The following is an 18,149-nucleotide window of genomic DNA, read 5'->3' as shown; positions in this document are numbered from 1 at the left end:
TGTAAAATGAAAAGTCTATAATCCATACTGTTAGTTACTCTATGTACATAATTTCAGTTGCCTTCTTCCTCAAGTAATGAGACATTGTGGGAAGACTATAAGCTTTGGAATAATATCTAGTTATCTTTTCTGTAAAATGCAAATAATGAAAATGTATCCAGTTGTTCAGGCTGAATTTTTGGACTTGTGCTGGCCCCTCTTATCTCTCAGACCTACCTCCAAGCCATCAGCAAGTCCTGTGGGCTCTACCTTCAGACACCATTACTTCTTGCCCTCTTCATGGCCACCTGGGTCTAAGCGACCATTTCTCCTTCCTGGATTGCTGTAGTAGCTTCTTCACTCCTCTCTTCCATCGTTGCTGCTCAGCAGTGTCAGCGTAACAGTGTCCAAACCTGTGGAGAATTTTTACAAAAATACATTTGATCCAAACAGAGGATACACCTGGAAGCAAGATCTCAACACACTGAGAAACACGCTTCCTAGAATAGCAGCCTACAGCTTCTGTTATGCTTTTGGAATTCAGGACGGAGCCCTAAGGAGGATTACCTGAAGGTGGAAGAAACCGAGGCAGGGACTGTATTTATTACAGGGTAGTTAATAAGATCATGTGCTCTCTGGAGGCCGGTTTTGCTTGAGGGGCCTGAAAAGAGGTTTTCCAAAGGTATGTTAAACTAGGTGCCCAGAAACAATGGACAGGGCTTGCTTAAGGCAAAGATAACTCTTATTTAAATATATATATATATATACACGCCTGTGGAGTGGCTACCCACCTTGACCCTCTCAGTTAGGAATTTATGATCAGATTACTCTGTGAGGTTACTTTCCATAGAAGTCCTTTCTGGTCCACAGCAGTCTATTATTCCCTTGTTTCCCGCCGTCCCCCCCCCCCCCCCGTGTGTGTGTGTGTGTGTGTGTGTTTTCTATTATCAACTATTATCAAAGGACACAGTGATTTCAAACATAAGACAGAATCACTTTCAAATTCAAGTCAAACCTCAAAGTCTCCCACTAGCCCCTTGTGGTACTCCCATTTCTGTTCACTGCTCCGCCCTCACTGACTTCTGCCTGTTCCTCCTCCTGCCTCTGAGCCTTTTCATTGGCTGTCCTGGCCTGGAGCACCCTTCCCTCAACTCCTACAAGTGTTTCTTCAGTCATCTCAAGAATGCGTCTCCTGACTATTTAAAATTGTAGCTGTCTACTCCATCAACTCTCCATTCCTCCGTTCTGCTTAATTGTTTTTTATCCCCACTCAAGGATATGTTTGCTGATTTTAGGGAAAGAGAGAGAAAGAGGGTGAGAGAGAAAGAGAGAGATGCGATGTGTGAGAGAGAAACATGTATCAGTTGCCTCTTGTACACGCCCCGACCGAGGATCAAACCTGCAACCTAGGTTATGTGCCCTGACCCAGGATCAAACCTGTCAACTCTTGGTGTTTGGGACAATGCCCCAACCAACTGAACCACCTAGCTAGGGCTCTGCTTTATTTTCTTCACAGTACCTCTCACCACCTACTGCTATACAACATATTTCACCTAGTTTTATTACACGTCCTTCCCAGGGCTCATAACAATGCCTGGCAACAGTGGGAGTGCTCAGCAAATATTTGTTGAATGAATGAAGACAGCCATACTTTTGGGCACTGGTTATTAAATGCAATTACATATCAGAACAACAGATATTTGCTCAATAAATGTTCATTCTTTCCCTTTCATTTCTCCAGGAATAGCATATAGACTTGCCCACAGCATCTGACATCACATTTCACACAGTCTTGTGCACAAAGGTTACCATCTTACCATGGGGCTGTACAACTGTAGTACACTGGTGCCCTCAGAAGGCGTTCTTCCATTTCTCTGGCCGCTCATTCAGGCGCAGGGGATCTTCCTGCAATTTGTCTGTTTGAGATTGTATTACTTAGAAGGAATTAAATAAATCTGGCATTTACAAGAATGTTACACCAGTCCTAGTAATGGTTTCCAGACACTTAAAATATTTTCCATCTAGATAAATTTATATCTACTCCAAGTTTTTATTTCAGTTCCACAAATTATTTTTCTAACAGCGTTTATGGAAGAAAGCTTATCAAAAGCTTTTTTTCCAATGGAATCTAGTAAGTACTTTTTAGTAATGATTGTTTTCTTACTAAGCAATACATGTCTACTTAGAGAATACTTTGTTGGGTGCAAAGTTGTTTTTATGCATGTAAAATACACATACACATTCAAGTGGGTAAATTATTCAAATAATCAAAAATTATTAGAAGTGATTAGTCACTCATCTCCATTGTAATTCTGTAATTTCTGTCTGTATTTCTGTGTCTTTGTTTTGTTTATGTTGATTCTGGTATTTGATGTAACAAGTTTTGTGACTTCTAAATTTCATTATGGATTTTGTCTTTTATTAACAAAAATATCTTTATATTTTAAAAGGAATTTTGCAGTTACTTTTAAATGGCGTCTTGTAATCTCTGCTTTCTTTTTGTTTGCCTTTTTATATTTAATCTGCCTCTGAGATTTGTAGTGTTCATTGCACCGATTGACAGCACATTTACTGAGCTCCTACAAATAGACATGACTACGACAGCCTGGTTCGCCCTCACGGGGCTTGTGTTCTGTACAGAGAACTGGGCAATAACTAAGTCAAATAATTCTGCCAGCGATAAGTGCTGTGAAGAAAGCAAATCAGACTTGTGTGCTGGCAGCATGATAAGATAAAATTCTTATCCTGTAGGTAATGAAGGAGATTATTTGTCCTTCAGTAAAGGGGTTTAAAACATTTGTTGAAATGGCTGATCTGTGTGATCTTTTATCAGTTATTTTATGTTTTGGGGGGTTGCAACATTTTAGTAATTTGTATTCCTTCATTCCTATGGATAATATCTTGCTTTTTTGTTTGTTTTTTATTCAATGATAGGGAAGATGTTCTTATTTATGTAAATTGTTATTTTAACATTCTCTAATCTAAATTTTGCTTAACTGTCAAATCCAAAAGTTGTATCTTTTGTTTTTTTCTTTGGAACATGTAATCCTCCACATTCCTTCTTACTTACAGTTTTTACTAATGTAATCTTAAGGGTTAGATTTTGTTAATTGTATTAAATAACTCTTCTTAATCTAGTTTCATAATCTAGTTTCAACAATTACACTATATTAGACTTACCTCTATATTTAACTGCCTTTGATGCTTACCATCCATTTTGATGCAATAATTTTATCTTCCTGAATTTCTTAATTTTCATGTAAAACATCTTTTGGGTAAATATTTTTAAATGGCTTAAATATAAGTTCTTACATATTTAAAACTGGCTTTCTGTTGTCTTTATACATGAAATTATATATATATATGTATATATATTTATACACATACATATGAATAGTACTCAGCCACAAGAAAGGAAGAAATCCTGCTATTTCGGCAACATAGATGAACCTTGAGTAAGTGAAATAAGTCAGACAAAAACAAACGCTATATGACCTCACTTATATGTGAAATCTAAAACAAACAAACAAAAACAAAACCTAAACTCATGGAAATAAAGAACAGGTTGGAGGTTGCTAGGGGGTGGGCAAAATGGGGAGATGCTAGTCAAAGGTACGAACTTCCATTGAGAAGATGAGCAGGTTCTGGAGCCCGTACACACAGTACTGTGACTAACGCTAACAGTACTCTTGTATACGTGCGGGTTGCTAGGAGAGTCGATGTTACATTTTCTCAACACACACGCACACAGGTAGCTATGTGAGGTGACTGAGGTTTAAGTAACCTTGCTGTAATCATGTCACAATACATACGTAGCCAAATCATGTACACCTTAACCTTACACAACGTTATATGTCAAGTATAGTCAACAAAGGGGAATAAAAGAGTAGCATTTACTTCCTAGTGAGTAAGGGAAAGGAATGGAGGGTTAAAGAATAAACTTCGTAATTACTAGTCATGTTCTGTTCCTTAAACTGAGCGGCAAAATACAGGTGCTTGCTGTATTTTGTTCTTTGTGCCTTATATATATTTTAATGTTATCTCCTCAGTGTTTTCAGTGTTTAAGCAATGAAATGAAATACACAGTGGGGAGGTGGAAAGAAGCTATCAAGGATGGACAATTTTTTGAGGCATTTTACTATACAGAAGAACAGGGCAATACAGCAATAGGAGGAGGTGGATATGGATAAAATGATTTAAAACCATAATAGATGTTACACCATGTTGGACGCTAATAGGAGTGATTTAGTACAGGAGTGAAAAGTCATAATGAGGAGAAAGAAGGGGGTAGTTTCAAAAACAAAGTTCTTGAGAAGTGATACAGTGTACACGTGAGTGGCTTGGCCTTTGGGACAGCCCATCCAATTTCATGACGGTGGGGGAAAAAAGTATATGGTACACTTGCAAGTGGGTTGGTAGACTTGTTAGTAGGAAGTTGAAGATGATCTCTAGAGATTTTTGTACGTATTTTTTACACTCATAACCCCCTTTGCCCAAAGAAAGAGTTATCAGGGGAAAGAGTACTGTTTAAAGCTAATGCGTTTTTGTTGGTACTTTAGTGAGTCCTCAAGTTTAGTGTCCCTGCAGAATCAAGGGACTCCACTTGGTATACGCTGTCCGCATGAGGTAAATCATCTTATTTTTGAGTTACTGCATACAGAACCGTGTTTTCACATCACTCACGGGGTCCACGGCAAAGCTGGCAGGCAAACATCTTGGAAAAGAGAACGTCAAAGAAAGAATTGGGCAATAGTCCCATCTGGAACATCCCGAATTAGTTCTATTCTATTTTGAAGAAGAAAGAGATACATCTCTCTTTATGTCCAACCAGATTTTCGTTTGCTATAAAGACATAACCCCTTATGTTTTGTTCCCAGTCTTCTCTGTCCTCCATGATAGTTTTATCAGCTTGTATTATATCCGTAAATGCACACAAAGAGCTAATTCAAAAACCTAGCATCCGATACAGGAAGGCACATACTCCTCTCCATGGCCCTGCATAAAACAGAAATGACGATGGCAGGGCTTGATAATGATGACAGTAAAGAATGTAATTTTTGTATGGTGTCTCTGTTGAGTGTGTTAGGGAGGCAAAACCAGTAAAGTTTAGGTTTTATAAACCGGGCATCTTCGAAATACCTTCATGTGTGTTTTTGCCCTCATTGCACATTGAAATACCTGACTATTCGTGTACTAAGGGCATGATGCTCAGTAACTTAGCTGTATGAGCTCCAGTTCTGCCTCTGTAAAACGAGGGTCTCTTTCTCTCTCTCTCTCTCTCTCTCTGTATATATATATATATGTAGATAGATAGATAGATATAGGTATAGACATATATCTTCCCCCCTTCTTCACAGGGGTATTATCAAGAGCAAATGAGGTTATAGATGTGGAAATACTTTGTAATTAGAAACTGCTATATATAATGGTTTTGTAGTCATCGTCCAGTTTTTGTTGTTGGGACAGCTGCATTTCTAATCTAAAAGGTGGATCTGAACTCATTTTGAGAAGCATAACCCAGACCTAGACAGGTGTAAAACCTGATCTGCCACCACAAAATGCGAGCGTAAGAACTTAGGACTTACGCTTAGTTGTAACTTTTAGTGTGATGTGTCAAAAACTTGGACTGATTTATTAAGGTCTAAAAATTATAGTATTGTCTTATCTGACAGCCGTGGGCATGTCCCTGGTGGTGTCGAGTGAAATACAGCAAGGCAAATATTCCATAGAGAAGAAAGGTCATTATCTAAAGAAAGCTTTGTCACCCCGAGGAAAAAGCAGAGCACCTCCCTCACTCAGTGCACATTCTTCAGAAACCTTGGTCGCTGGAGGTCCACTGTTGTTTCTTTTAGCCTTTCCTGAGATAATACCTTTTCCCCGTTTCCTCAGTGCCTGTTCTGTGCCAGGCATCGTTCTCAGGGATGGCGACAATTATGAACAGGACAGACGTGGCCCACGCCCTCCCAGAGCTCTCTGTCTGGGGGGGGGGCGGGAAACGGCAGCCACAAGACCCTTGCACAGTCTGTCCGTGATGGTGCAGGGGTATGTCAGGGCCATTGTCTGCCAAGTGGAGGAACTTACCATTTCTGAAATATATTTCCATCCCATACAGCTGGCCCTTCAGACAGCAGTCTGGATGCACACATTTAAAAGTCTCTACAGTGAATCTACTTTGCAGAAACTAAATAAAGCCTTGCCACTTTAAGAAGAAAAAACACAAGATGCCATTTAAGGCCCCTGCCTTTAAAGTTGAGCAGTTGACAGCAAAGTTTGTAAAAGGTCAACTGCTTGGGCATGCGGGTGTCCCCGTCAGGGCCCACACTTGCCTGTTCTTGAGATTCAATGCCAAGATGAGCCTTCTTCCTGGCTCAATTTGTCATTGGGTGCTCCCAGAACCAAAATGACTGCTAAAGATCAGCAGATTCTGCTGTGAGGAATGGTAAACCTATTTTAAAATGAAAGGTCCCCAGAACTTCTGATTGTGTCTAGAGCTTTCTGTACATCCCTATTTCTTTTAACGAGCCTCGGCATGGATTGACAGTGAGGAATACTACTCTTGTTTTTACACATAGAAAATAAAGAAGATCAAGTGAACTGCCTGTAGCTGTGGGGTGTAATATTAGCTGACATTTTACTGTGCTGCGTATTTGAGCTGAGTGCAAACCCATTTATGACCGTGGCACTAGTAGTAGGCTGGAGAGCCTTACGAGCTATGGAAAAAGACTTCACAAGAGAGTTGCTCTGTTTTCTGAAGTGGGGATTCCTTACCACCTCATGATTCTCAGACAAAATCCTCTCCATGGAAAAAGTTCTAGTTTCGGCCCGAGATGGACCTAGGTTACAACCCCACATCCACCATCTCCTGAACGGACAGTGCGTGCACAGCTAACGTGCCCCAGGCTCAGCAATGGCTATTCAATAATTGCCCAAACTCTTCCTGCTCCCAGCCTCCCAAACTAGCAGGGGGTCTCTCCCTGAACACACACATAAAATTTTACAAGTTGAAAATTGAGGTTTGCTTATAAGAGTATGCCGAGTGAGATCCTAATTCTTGTTTTAGGACAAATCGGGTCCTTTCCTGCTTGCCAAGAGGAAGGAGTGAATGTTTTCATGTAATTTATGAAACACGTATCCTACATTCATAGCCTCCATCCATCCACCTGACTGAATGAAATGCATGGCTGAAGTTGCTCTGGTGAGCCTGCTGGTTCCCTCCCTCTCCTGCTTCCTTGGTCTAGGAGGCTGGTCCGGCCTTACAGGTAGTCATGTTGTGGCCGCCTGCAGGTGGGACTGCTGCACAACCTTCATCCGAATCGCAGAGTGGGAACTGGTGAGCAGGGGCACAAATTATGCACAGACGTTTGCCTTCAGCAAGTTCCGTGCCACAGTCTCACCATTTCCCCTCTCGAGGTGCAGCTTGAGATTTGAGTTTCTTCTGTAATTTAGGGCCTGGTTGTTTTAAAGTGGCTTGCTTAACTATGCTTCTGTCCAGGACTTTTAATGTGCTTTGTTAACACCTCTCTAGGTGTTAGGAGCCCCAGCGCATTGTCCCACAGAGACTGCTGGTGTTACTTCCTCCTCGACATCACTCTGTCACTGAGCTGTCATTAATTGATGCCCAGGTCAAAATGACAGCCTTTCTGTTGGTGTGACTTCGCCTCACATGTGACTATGTGGGCCTTTAAAAATCCTGTTTTCCATTTTAGTTCAGACTATAAGTTCCCTTTATAGTTAGACTATAAAAATGCAAGGCTAAATCCTAAGTAGGTCAATATTTTCTTAGGTATCTACCCTGTCCAGTTTTCTGATCCCCACCCCCAAAGTTATATAAGATGCTAGCGGTCCAATGAATAGGATGAACTCAAACTCATTCACATCAAGTGTTAAGGACACTTTAATTTACTATTTATAGCCCATATTCTTCTTTTTTAAACTTTTAAAAATGTATTTACCTTAGAAAGAGGGAGGAGGGGAGAGGGAGGGAGGTAGAGAGAGAGAAATATCGATTTGTTGTTCCACTTATTTATGTATTTATTGGTTGTTTCTTGTATGTGCTCTGACCAGGGATTGAACCTACAACCTTCGTCTATCGGGACAATGCTCTAACCAACTGAGCTACTTGGCCAGGGCTAGCCCATATGCTTCTAAAAAGATTTTTCAGTTTGCATTAAGCTTAATTTATCAATTCGTTATCTTTCAATGACTTATAATTTCAATCATTGAAAAACATGGGTGATTTTCTGTTTTCTACAAAGAAGTGCCATCAAAGCTGGATTTTCAGCCTCTGTAGCTGGACACCCTCGCAGTGCTTGCTTGAAGCCACACTGTGTGGACTGCTCCTTTTATCACACCTAGTTTCTGCTGTTCTGCCTTACTCGTAACAATGAGTATTCCTGAAACATTTCATATAATTATTGGAGGCTAGAATTCTAGCAATTCGCTGTCCAATATGGTAGCCAGGCTAGTGAGCACTTGAAATACAGGTATCTGAATTGAAATGCGTGGTAAGTATAAAATATGCAATGATTTCAAAGACTTTGTATGCAAAAAGGGACCTAAATACTTCATGAATAATAATTATATTATTGGAATGACATTTTATATATATTGGGTTAAATAAAATATATTGTTAAAAAGTAATTCAAGCTGTTTCCTTTTCTTTTTTTACTGTGGTTAGTGAAAAAATTTAAATTACGTACGTGGCCCTCTTTTATTTCTGTTTAACAGGACTGATCCTTTAATCCAGCCCCTTCATTTTAGAGATAAGAAAACCAAATAGAAATCCGAGATATTAAGTGACTTGCCTTAAGTCGCATAGCATCTTAGTAGTAATGCTTCAGTGATGTTCAGTGGTGTACCAAGGGTGACCTTGGACCAGTTATGTAATGTCTCTTGTGCCTCACATTCCTTGTCTGTGACTTAGGGCTAATACTGCTCCCCATCTGTAGGGTGGCTGTGCAGATGTGAGTGACACATACGTAAAGCATATATGTATGGCATAATGCTTCAAAATATCTCATAATACAACTTTATCTGAGTAAAAGAAGAGATAAAAGAGCAAGTATTTGTTCTTAATCTTCAAAATTATTTTAGCCTCTTCTCCCTCTTTCCCAGGAATCCTTCACCATTAAAGTAAGAGTTCTTGGTCAAGCCTGGTTATTAGGACATCTTATTTTTCCATAGAGGTATAAAAATTTTAATTATTCTCTGAGAGCTATCACAATCCTTACAACACTTATAACTGGAGATACTCTTATTATAAATATAATTCCATAAAGTAACATTTATGAAATAAAATGTGAACAGATGAAACTATGTTAAAAAGCTCATCCAGACAGATTTTTTTCCAATTGGATCAAAAAGAATAAAATACCTAAGAGTGAATTAAGCCAAGAAGATAAAAGGCCGGTATACTGCAAACTATGAGACATTGATGAAAGAAACTGATGAAGATGTGCCATGCTCATGGATTGGAAGAATTAAGTGTTAAATGCCCCAAAGAGCCAGAGCAATCTATAGATTCAGAGCAATCCCTATCAAAACTCCGGTGGCACTTTTCACAGATATAGAACAGACAGTCTGAACATTTGTATGGGACTACAAAAGACCTCGAATAGCCAAAGCAATCTGGACAAGGAACAATAAAGCTGGAGGCATCATGCCCCTGATTTCAAACTATATTTTACAAAGCTGTAGTAGTCAAAACATAGTGGATTGGCTCAAAAACAAGACAGTTAGATCACTGGAGCAGAACAGAGAGCCCAGGAATAAGCCCACATGTATGATTAATAAATTTATGACAGAGGAGCCAAGGATGTACAATGGAGAAAGAACAGTCCCTTTAATAAATGGTGCTGGGAAAATTGGACCACTGTCTTACACCATACACAAAAATTAACTCCAAATGGATTAAAGACTTGATCATAAAGCTCCTGAAAGAAAACATAGGCCTTGGCAGTGGTTTTGGATTTGACACCAAATGCAAAAATAAACAAATGGGACTACATTAAGCTGAAAAGCTTCTAGAAGCACAGCAAAGGAGACCATCAACAAAATGAAAAGGCAACCTATGGAGTGATAACAATATTTGCAAACCATGTATCTGATAGGGATTAATATCTGAAAATACATGGACAACTCACAACTCACCAGCAAAATAACAATTCAGTTTAAAAATGGGCAGAAGATCTAAACCGACATTTTTCCCACAGAAGACATACAGATGGGCAACAGGTATATGGAATGGTACTCAGCATCACAAATGATCGGTGAAATGCAAATCAAAACTTCAATCATGTATCACCTCACACCTGTTAGAATGGCTATTATCAAAAAGACAAAAGATAACAAGTGTTGGTGAGGATGTGGAAAAAACAGTGCACTATTGGTGGGAGTGTAAATTGCTATAGCCACTATGGAAAACAGTAGTATGGAGGTTCCTAAAAAAGTTAAAAACAGAACTACCATATGGTCCAGCAATTCCACTTCTGGATATTTATTCAAAGGAAATGAAAACACTAACTCAAAAAGATATCTGCACGGCCATGTTCATCACAGCATTATTTACAGTAGCCAAGACAGGGAAGCACCCTAAGGGCCCATCGGTGAATGAGCGGGTAAGTAAAATGAGTGTGGTGTGTGTGTATCTCAGCGATGAAAGAGAATGACGTTTTGCCATTTGCAGCAACATGGATGCACCTAGAGGACATTATGCCAAGTGAAATAGGTCAGACAGAGGAAGACAAATACTGTGTGATCTCACTTATATACATGGGTAAAAGAAAACAGAAACAAAACAACCCCAAAGCCAAACTCATAGATACAGAAAAGAGATTGGAGGTTGCCAGAGGTGGGGGTGGGAAAGCGGGACAAATGGGTGAAGGTGGTCAAAAGGCACAGAATTCCCATTCTAAAATACGTAGTCCTGAGGATGGAACGCACAGATCAGTGACCCCGGTGACTGTGGTTACGCATACCACATTGTATATTAGAAAGTTGCAAAGAGAGTGATCTTAAAAGTTCTCATCACATACTGTGGTGATGATTTTGCAGTATATACCAATATTGACTTTGTTGTGTACCTGAAACTAATATATTGTTAGACAACAATTATATCAATTTTAAAAAGACCCTAGACATGCCAATTCCTCCCCATCTCACTGATCAGTACTTACTTATCTATTCTTTAAAAAAAACTCATCTAAAGAGTAGTTTCCTTTTTTAATTGGCTTTTCCAACTCATGGTGAAATTTTGATAATTTTTGGTTATGCTTTGGTAACTATACCAGATACTGTTATAACAGTGAATGGAATTTTAAAACTTAGGTTTTCAGAGTTAGATTATTGAAACAATTTTCAATAATAATTGCTTCCAGATTTCAAATATTTTACCATTTAAATATGGCAATTAAGTGGCATTTTGCTTTAAAGGTTTGTCACTTAAAAAATATATTTGATCATATGCTCAGTCAAAACTCATCATCTCATCCCCTTCGCGCCTACCACACATCCCATCTCTTCTCTCCGCCCGCTGTCCCTTCCTTACAGCGCCCCCCCCCCCCCCGCAGCTCTTCTCCAGCTTTGCCCCATCTCCCCTCTGGACTGTGGTCCTCACCAAAGCAGCACCAGCACTGTTTGTTCCCCAGGCTGCCTGGTGCCAAGCATTGTGCCAGACTCGCCACAGGGACTCAGATACTTTACGAATACATGAATGCAGTTGACCTTCTGGTTCTTAATTCATTTCTTTCCTCTGTATTGTACTCCCTTAGCCATTTTTGTAATTAGGATGCAAAACTGAAGGTCATTATTTATACCCATTTGGCCAAATTTCTTAAATCCATTTGGTTTCTTTACATGCAGTTACAAAATTCTTAAAATGTTTTCAGTTGAGAATCATTTTCTTGTATTTGTTTGAGCCAATATGAATCAAGCCAATGAGGAATTTTTAAACTTACTACTAAATGAGAAAAGAAGGGATTCTTGAAAGTTTCAGATACCACTGGAAACTCTTATGAACCAATGGTATATTATTGGGCTTATTTTTAAAATGATAATTTTTAACATTTATTAATATTATTATTAATTGGCTAAATTATTGAAGCCTCTTTCACCTCGACTAGTCTCCATGCTGTTTGTTTTTCCACAGTAACTCCAGCTGACTTTAACAGAATCTGTTATGCTACTAAAATGCATCAAAATATACCTCATGGTCAATGTTTCAGTTTGCCATCTCGAAATAAAATGACATACCACTAAGGTTTTCAAAAGCAGTCACATTTTAGCAATTTTTAATGCGTTCCAGTGAATTTGGTAATTGAGCCGAAGTTACACAAATGTGTGGTTTCACTGCAGGAAGTCTCTAGTTCCTACATCAACAGTTGGTTTGGTGTCTACAGTGTTCACAGTTTGGTTAAGTTACACTCAGTAACAAATGTGGTCCTTCCACCTAGGAAGGTGGAATCAAATGACACTTCTGGTGGTCTCAGAAATGACAGTGGAGGGTGTGCTGAATAAGGCTCACTGTCACTGAAATGCTGGTTAGAAAAAGTTACTGCCCTGAGCGTTGTTAAAGGGAAAGGGAGAAATCTGTGAAATCTTGCCTTCATCCATACCACTTGGTTTGGAAGCCAGGAAACCATTACAAACGTTGTAATTGGCTCTTTTGTTATTTAGTTATCAAACTTAGTGGAAAAGGCAACTAGAGAGTCAAGTCTACTTTCACAATTATTAGGTAAATTATCAGTATTCCTGAAGGAAAGTTTTTAAAAAATCTCTATATATTCTGGCAATTTTGTCATATTTTACTTCCACCTTTATATTTAAACTACTTTCTCAATTTGCAAGGAAATAAAATAATTCCTCTTGCTCTTTGAAAAACTCTGTATGCCAAATTCTTCCAGGCTTGTTAGTCTGCCTGTTATCTGTTATGATTAAATTTTATACTAGTTGGATTTCTTAGAATAAGGTATGTTCCTTGTGCAGAAATTTAGGACAGTACTGAATGTGGTAGACTTAACTGACGTTTTCAAATTTCGTTATAGTCATCAAGGAAATAATGGCCATTTACTGCGCTCCGGAAACTGTAGTAAGGAGCTTTACCAGTGTTATTCATTCAACACAGCATCTTACTGAGTAGGTCCAGTTATTCCCATATTATAGATAAGGAAACTGAGGCATGTGAGGATTAAGTAACCAAGGTGTAGAAACAAACATGACTTTTCCAAGATGACATAGTTGGGGATTCTGATAAGTACCGCATTGATTTCATAGATAAGAGTATTACCATCTTAATGCCATTGTCTTCTGACTCATGAACATAGGATGTTATTTCTTTTTTTTAGATTTTCTTTAAATTCCACTATGTTTTGCAATTTCCAGAGTATAAGTTTTATGCTTCTTGTGTTAAATTTATTCCTAAATATTTTATTATTTTTCATGCTATTGTAAATGGAATTGTTTCTTAATTTCATTTTTGGGTTGCTTATTGCAAAGATATATAGAAATACAACTGGCTTTTGTATGTGGATCTTGTATCCTGCGGCCTTGCTGAACTTACTGGTTGAAATTGTATTTCAGTGAATTTCTTAGATTTTCATGTCTTCTGTGCACAGAGATGGTTTTACTTCTTCCTTTCCAATCTGGATGCACTCGCTCTCTCTCTCTCTCTCTCTCTCTCTCTCTCTCACACTTTTTCATCGTTACTGATAGATCACCCAATTGCCTGGGTAGAGCTTCTAGTAACATGTTGAGCAGAGTGGCAAGAGTGGGCACCCTTATCCGGTCCCTAATCTTAAGGGACACACCTAGTCTTTTGCTTTTGTTATTAAGTATCCCATTAGCTTGGGTTTTCTGTAGATGTTTTTTATCAGGTTGAAGAAATTCCCTCCAGTTCCTAATTTGTTGAGTATTTTTTATCATGAAAGGGTATTGGTTTTTAATTTTTTTTCTGAGCCTATTGTGAGATGATCATGTGGTTTATTTTTTATTTTATAGATCTGATAGTTTTTATGTAATTACAAAAATTGATTTGTCCTAAACTCATGTAAACCATACTGAAGGACAGTGCAAAACTCATGCTTTACACGTAGTCTTTTCAAAAACAAATTAACTTTTTGGGTTGTGAAAAAGAAAAATGAAGGCACAGCATCAGTTGGGTACATTTTTGAGCAAGTGAAAATATTTTTGTGTTTTCCTCTCAGTGATTACCTACTCAGAAATTTTAAACTTGTAATTTTCTCTTTCTAGTTGATGATCCAGATATTTTTATCATTTCAAGCATTTGTGAAATTTCTATTTTGAACTACATCACTTTAACCAGTCTTTATTTAGGTTTTAGTTCAAAGCAATGAAATAATTAGGAAGTAAAATACACTCATGAGCCTTGTTCAAACAACTGTACACGTTGAGCATGAAAGCACACCTTGTATTTGTGCCACTTTGGGCATAAATAGTGATGATGTACTTCCCCTTTCTCACATTTAAGGGTCCACCCAGGAGTCTGCAACTATATTTGAGTCCCGGAAATGTTCTCATTCTCTTTTCTTGCCTGCGATACAATCTCTTAGAATAAATAGCTGGCTCAAGAATCATGTTAAATGGGCCCCAGATCATGTGTTTGAGCCTGTTAAAGGTACACTTTCTGTTTTCTAAAAGCAGATTGCAGCCCAGGTCCCAGCCACTTGGCACCTTCGCGCCACTGTTCCCCAGTGCCATGGACTAGACCTGTGGGCAGTCCAATGCAGTCAGGCTCTGTCACTGGACAATTGGTCACAGAGGGCTTGTCTCTGTCAGTTTAATTAATAAAGGATGGTATGTGGTTACTTTTTTAAGTTCTTTAAATTTAACTAGAATATATTTGGGGTTTTTTTTCCTCTGTAACCTTGGGTGAATAATTTTTTTCCCTTTTTTTATTGTTGTTCCGTTACAGTTGTCCCCATCCCCCCCTTACTCTCCCCTGCCCTGCCCAACCCCCACCTTCCACATGCAGTCCTCCCCCCTGCCCTGTTGTCCTTCTCTATTGGTCCTTTATACATGTTCCTTGACTTGACCCTCCCCCTCCCTCTGGTCACTGTCAGATTGTTCTTTATTTCCATGTCTCTGGTTCTATTTTGCTCACTTGTTTGTTTTGTTGATTAGGTTCCACTTATAGGTGAGATCATATGGTATTTGTCTTCCACCACCTGGCTTATTTCACTTAGCATAACTAGGATATATTTGGTTAAGGTAAAATGGTTATTTTAAAAATATTCAGGATCACAACAGTACTTTTAGGGATTAAAATAGTCTCAACAGTCTGTAATTTCAGGCTTCTAAGATCCACATAGAATTAGCATATCCATGGGTATAAAAATGACAACACAACACCCAATGTTTATTTCCACTTTCTTTCCCCCCCAAAAATTTGGTTTCTTCCACTTTCCATGTGCTTTTGTTTATTTCTTTTGTTTTGAGAGAAAAAGTCTGATCATTAAGAAAGTATTCTACAACTCTTTCTGAAGAATAAGATACCTTTTGGTCTTTAAAAACAATTGCATTGCATTTTAAAAGGCATGAAGTGAAATTTCCTTAGACTGTGCTGGATTTGGGAGGCAGCACAGAACAGTGACTAAGCGTACGGTTCCAGAGTTAGACAAAATTCTCTGTGTTTCAGTACGACCCATCTGTTACATGGAGAGGAAAATAGTGCCTACATCCTAAAGGAACAACTAAATGAGATGACATAGGTCACAGGTGGCAAACACGTGGCCCGTGGGCCGAATCCGGCCCTCCACCTTGTTTTATCTGGCCTGGCGCCTTGTTTCTACCTGGCGGCAGTGCCAAGCTCTCACTTAACTGTTAAGGAGTAGTTACATTTATCCAGTCCTAAAATTACATTCAGCCCTTTGAAGGCAACCATGAGGCTGATGTGGCCCCAGGTGAAAATGTGTTTGACACCCCGACATAGGTAAAGAGCTTAGAACAGTGACGAGCAAATCAGTGATCACTAAATGTGAACGGACATCTGTGGCAGTAGAAAGAGGTAACTATTACAACTTTAAGACTGACTCAAAAGGAAGTTAATGAAATTAGAATCAGTAATAACAATATAGTCTACTTGTTAGTATATATCACGCTCATAATCTAAGTTTTACTTCCACCCTCATGAGTGGACCATAATTTAGTTTCTTCAGAGCATTCCTAATGTCAACTCACCTGCAAAGAAGGCATGGAAGGGAAAACAAGCTCTGTTGGACTCTGAGTGCAGATTCTATACATTTAAGAACAATTTTAGAAATTACAGCTGCTCATTTTTAGGCCACTTTGGCAGTTGACGCTATAGCAATTATTTCCAGCAGGCTAAAGGAGAATCTGTATGTAGCAGATTCTGAAAACCCACTACCTAGAAACTCTGTTGAATACCAGACCTTTGAAAACCAGCATTCCGCCACCGCTACTTCTTCCTCCCACCTTTTGTGAGGCCTCTCTGTTCCCTGCTGTGCCCTCGTGAAAACCAAAGTGACCCATGGTGAAGTCACCTGAGGGGCAAGAAGGAGCTGTGTGAGGCTCTCCCCGCATGTCCCGCTCTGCTCGTGTCAGTTGGGAGGTGGGTTACGAGCTCACACTTTCTCTGATAGCCACGCATGCCGTCTCCAGTGACTCTCACACACAGACCTCTCTTCACCGGATTTCGCCACTAGCCTCAGGAAAGTTCTTCTTTGTCACCTTGCTGTTTATGGTAATAAACAAAAATATCTTGAAGAACACAACTAAGTTTCCTAGGTATTTCTAATGAAACTAACACCATTACAGACCTCAGCCAGTAACCTTAAAAGTGCTCCGAAGTACCTTTGATATTCTGTACCAAAATTCAGCGCCTACAACTAAATTTGCTTTTTTCAAGCACTGACATGCAAGATAATTTTAATCTGTTTAATCTAATTTATTGTTATTCTGATTATACTAGTTATAATAATTTTCTTATACCTGTATATGCAAATATATAGGATTTCATCTCTGTTGTGGACTCTTTAGTCTGAGAAAATGCATTGAGACCTTAATAATTATAATGGTGATTTTTAGGCCATAACTTGTTAGAAGGTTGGCACCTGCCTATATTTTCATTACTTGGCTTCTAAGTATTTGTTTCTCACCCTAATCAAGAGCAGTGTAAACTTAGGTATTCTTCCATGATAGCAATCCTTTTCCAAACCTGGGACTATCCTTCCGAGTTACGAGTTTCTCCTCAAGATGTGTATTCATCAGTTGTTACTTTCTTTCTATAGTTATCGTTTATGTTGATTTCAGTGCTATTTCCTTAAGAATTTTTACTAGTGCAGAAGATTTCGGGTCAAAGTCTACTTGGAATCGTAGCACGTTAGAGCTGAATATTCTGGTTCGGTGAGCTCGTATTTCAGAGGAGTTCATCGAGACACAGAAAGGTTCAGTGATTTGTGTCAGGTCGCATGGTCGAGGTAGAGGCAGGAGTCACTGGGACCGGGATCTAGTGCCCCTTCTATTAAGTCTTACAGATTAACTTCCAGTTTGATGCGCAACAGCATATATTCTGGTAATTACTTCCTTCCTAAGAATTTAGGAATCCTGAAAAATGATGATCCTAAGAATTAATTATACCTTAATCAACTCTTCTATTGTTCATCTGAAAGCATTTTTCAACCGCACTGCATTTTTTCTGAGAAATTTCGAAGTCACATAGTTTATTACTCTGCCGAGACATTTAATTTTTTTAATTAATTTTTAAAAATTTATTAAGCTATGTGAATTTTAAATTTTCCTCATGATTTTTTTGGACATGATTGTTGCTTTTCATCTTTAATCATTTCTTAGCATTATTCACACTCTATTTTGGGGGTAGACTTTCCACAAGAGCAGGCAGTGACAGCTTGTACCCTGATAATAGCGAAAGAGTCACAGCACAGAGCCCAGTGTGGGTGGGAGCTCTTAGAGATTATGGAGCTGTTTTAAACAGGGTTGGGATATCATCAATTATACTCAGATTTTAATTAATAAAATACTAAGTTGGCAATTCCTATTTTAATTATGATTTTTAAAGACAAAGTATGTATTATAAAAGTGTACAAATTTATTGTACCTAAATACATTTATAATTGAAAATAAGCAGGAACTATAGTTTATTATATAGTTTTATATAGTTTATTATTTCTCTCACTTTA

At 38.6% G+C, this 18,149-nt stretch overlaps 1 protein-coding gene across 3 annotated transcripts in view; it reads left to right on the top strand.

Moving 5' to 3' along the window:
- The window catches only part of UMAD1 (UBAP1-MVB12-associated (UMA) domain containing 1), a 199,555-nt gene that overhangs the window by 166,032 nt on the left and 15,374 nt on the right, over positions 1-18,149 (top strand). The window contains exons 1-2 of one of the 3 annotated variants that reach the window (XM_071221668.1): positions 7,160-7,174; positions 9,094-10,595. The exons of the other annotated variants lie outside the window; for them this stretch is intronic. Coding sequence (XP_071077769.1) covers positions 10,488-10,595 — 108 coding nt within the window. The 5' untranslated portion in view covers positions 7,160-7,174; positions 9,094-10,487. Of the gene's footprint in view, positions 1-7,159; positions 7,175-9,093; positions 10,596-18,149 lie in introns of those variants that run through there. 3 annotated transcript variants of the gene reach the window in all.

This window comes from Desmodus rotundus, chromosome 6, assembly GCF_022682495.2.
Source record: "Desmodus rotundus isolate HL8 chromosome 6, HLdesRot8A.1, whole genome shotgun sequence".
NCBI lineage: Eukaryota > Metazoa > Chordata > Mammalia > Chiroptera > Phyllostomidae > Desmodus > Desmodus rotundus.
This window is presented reverse-complemented; position numbering and strand designations above follow the sequence as displayed.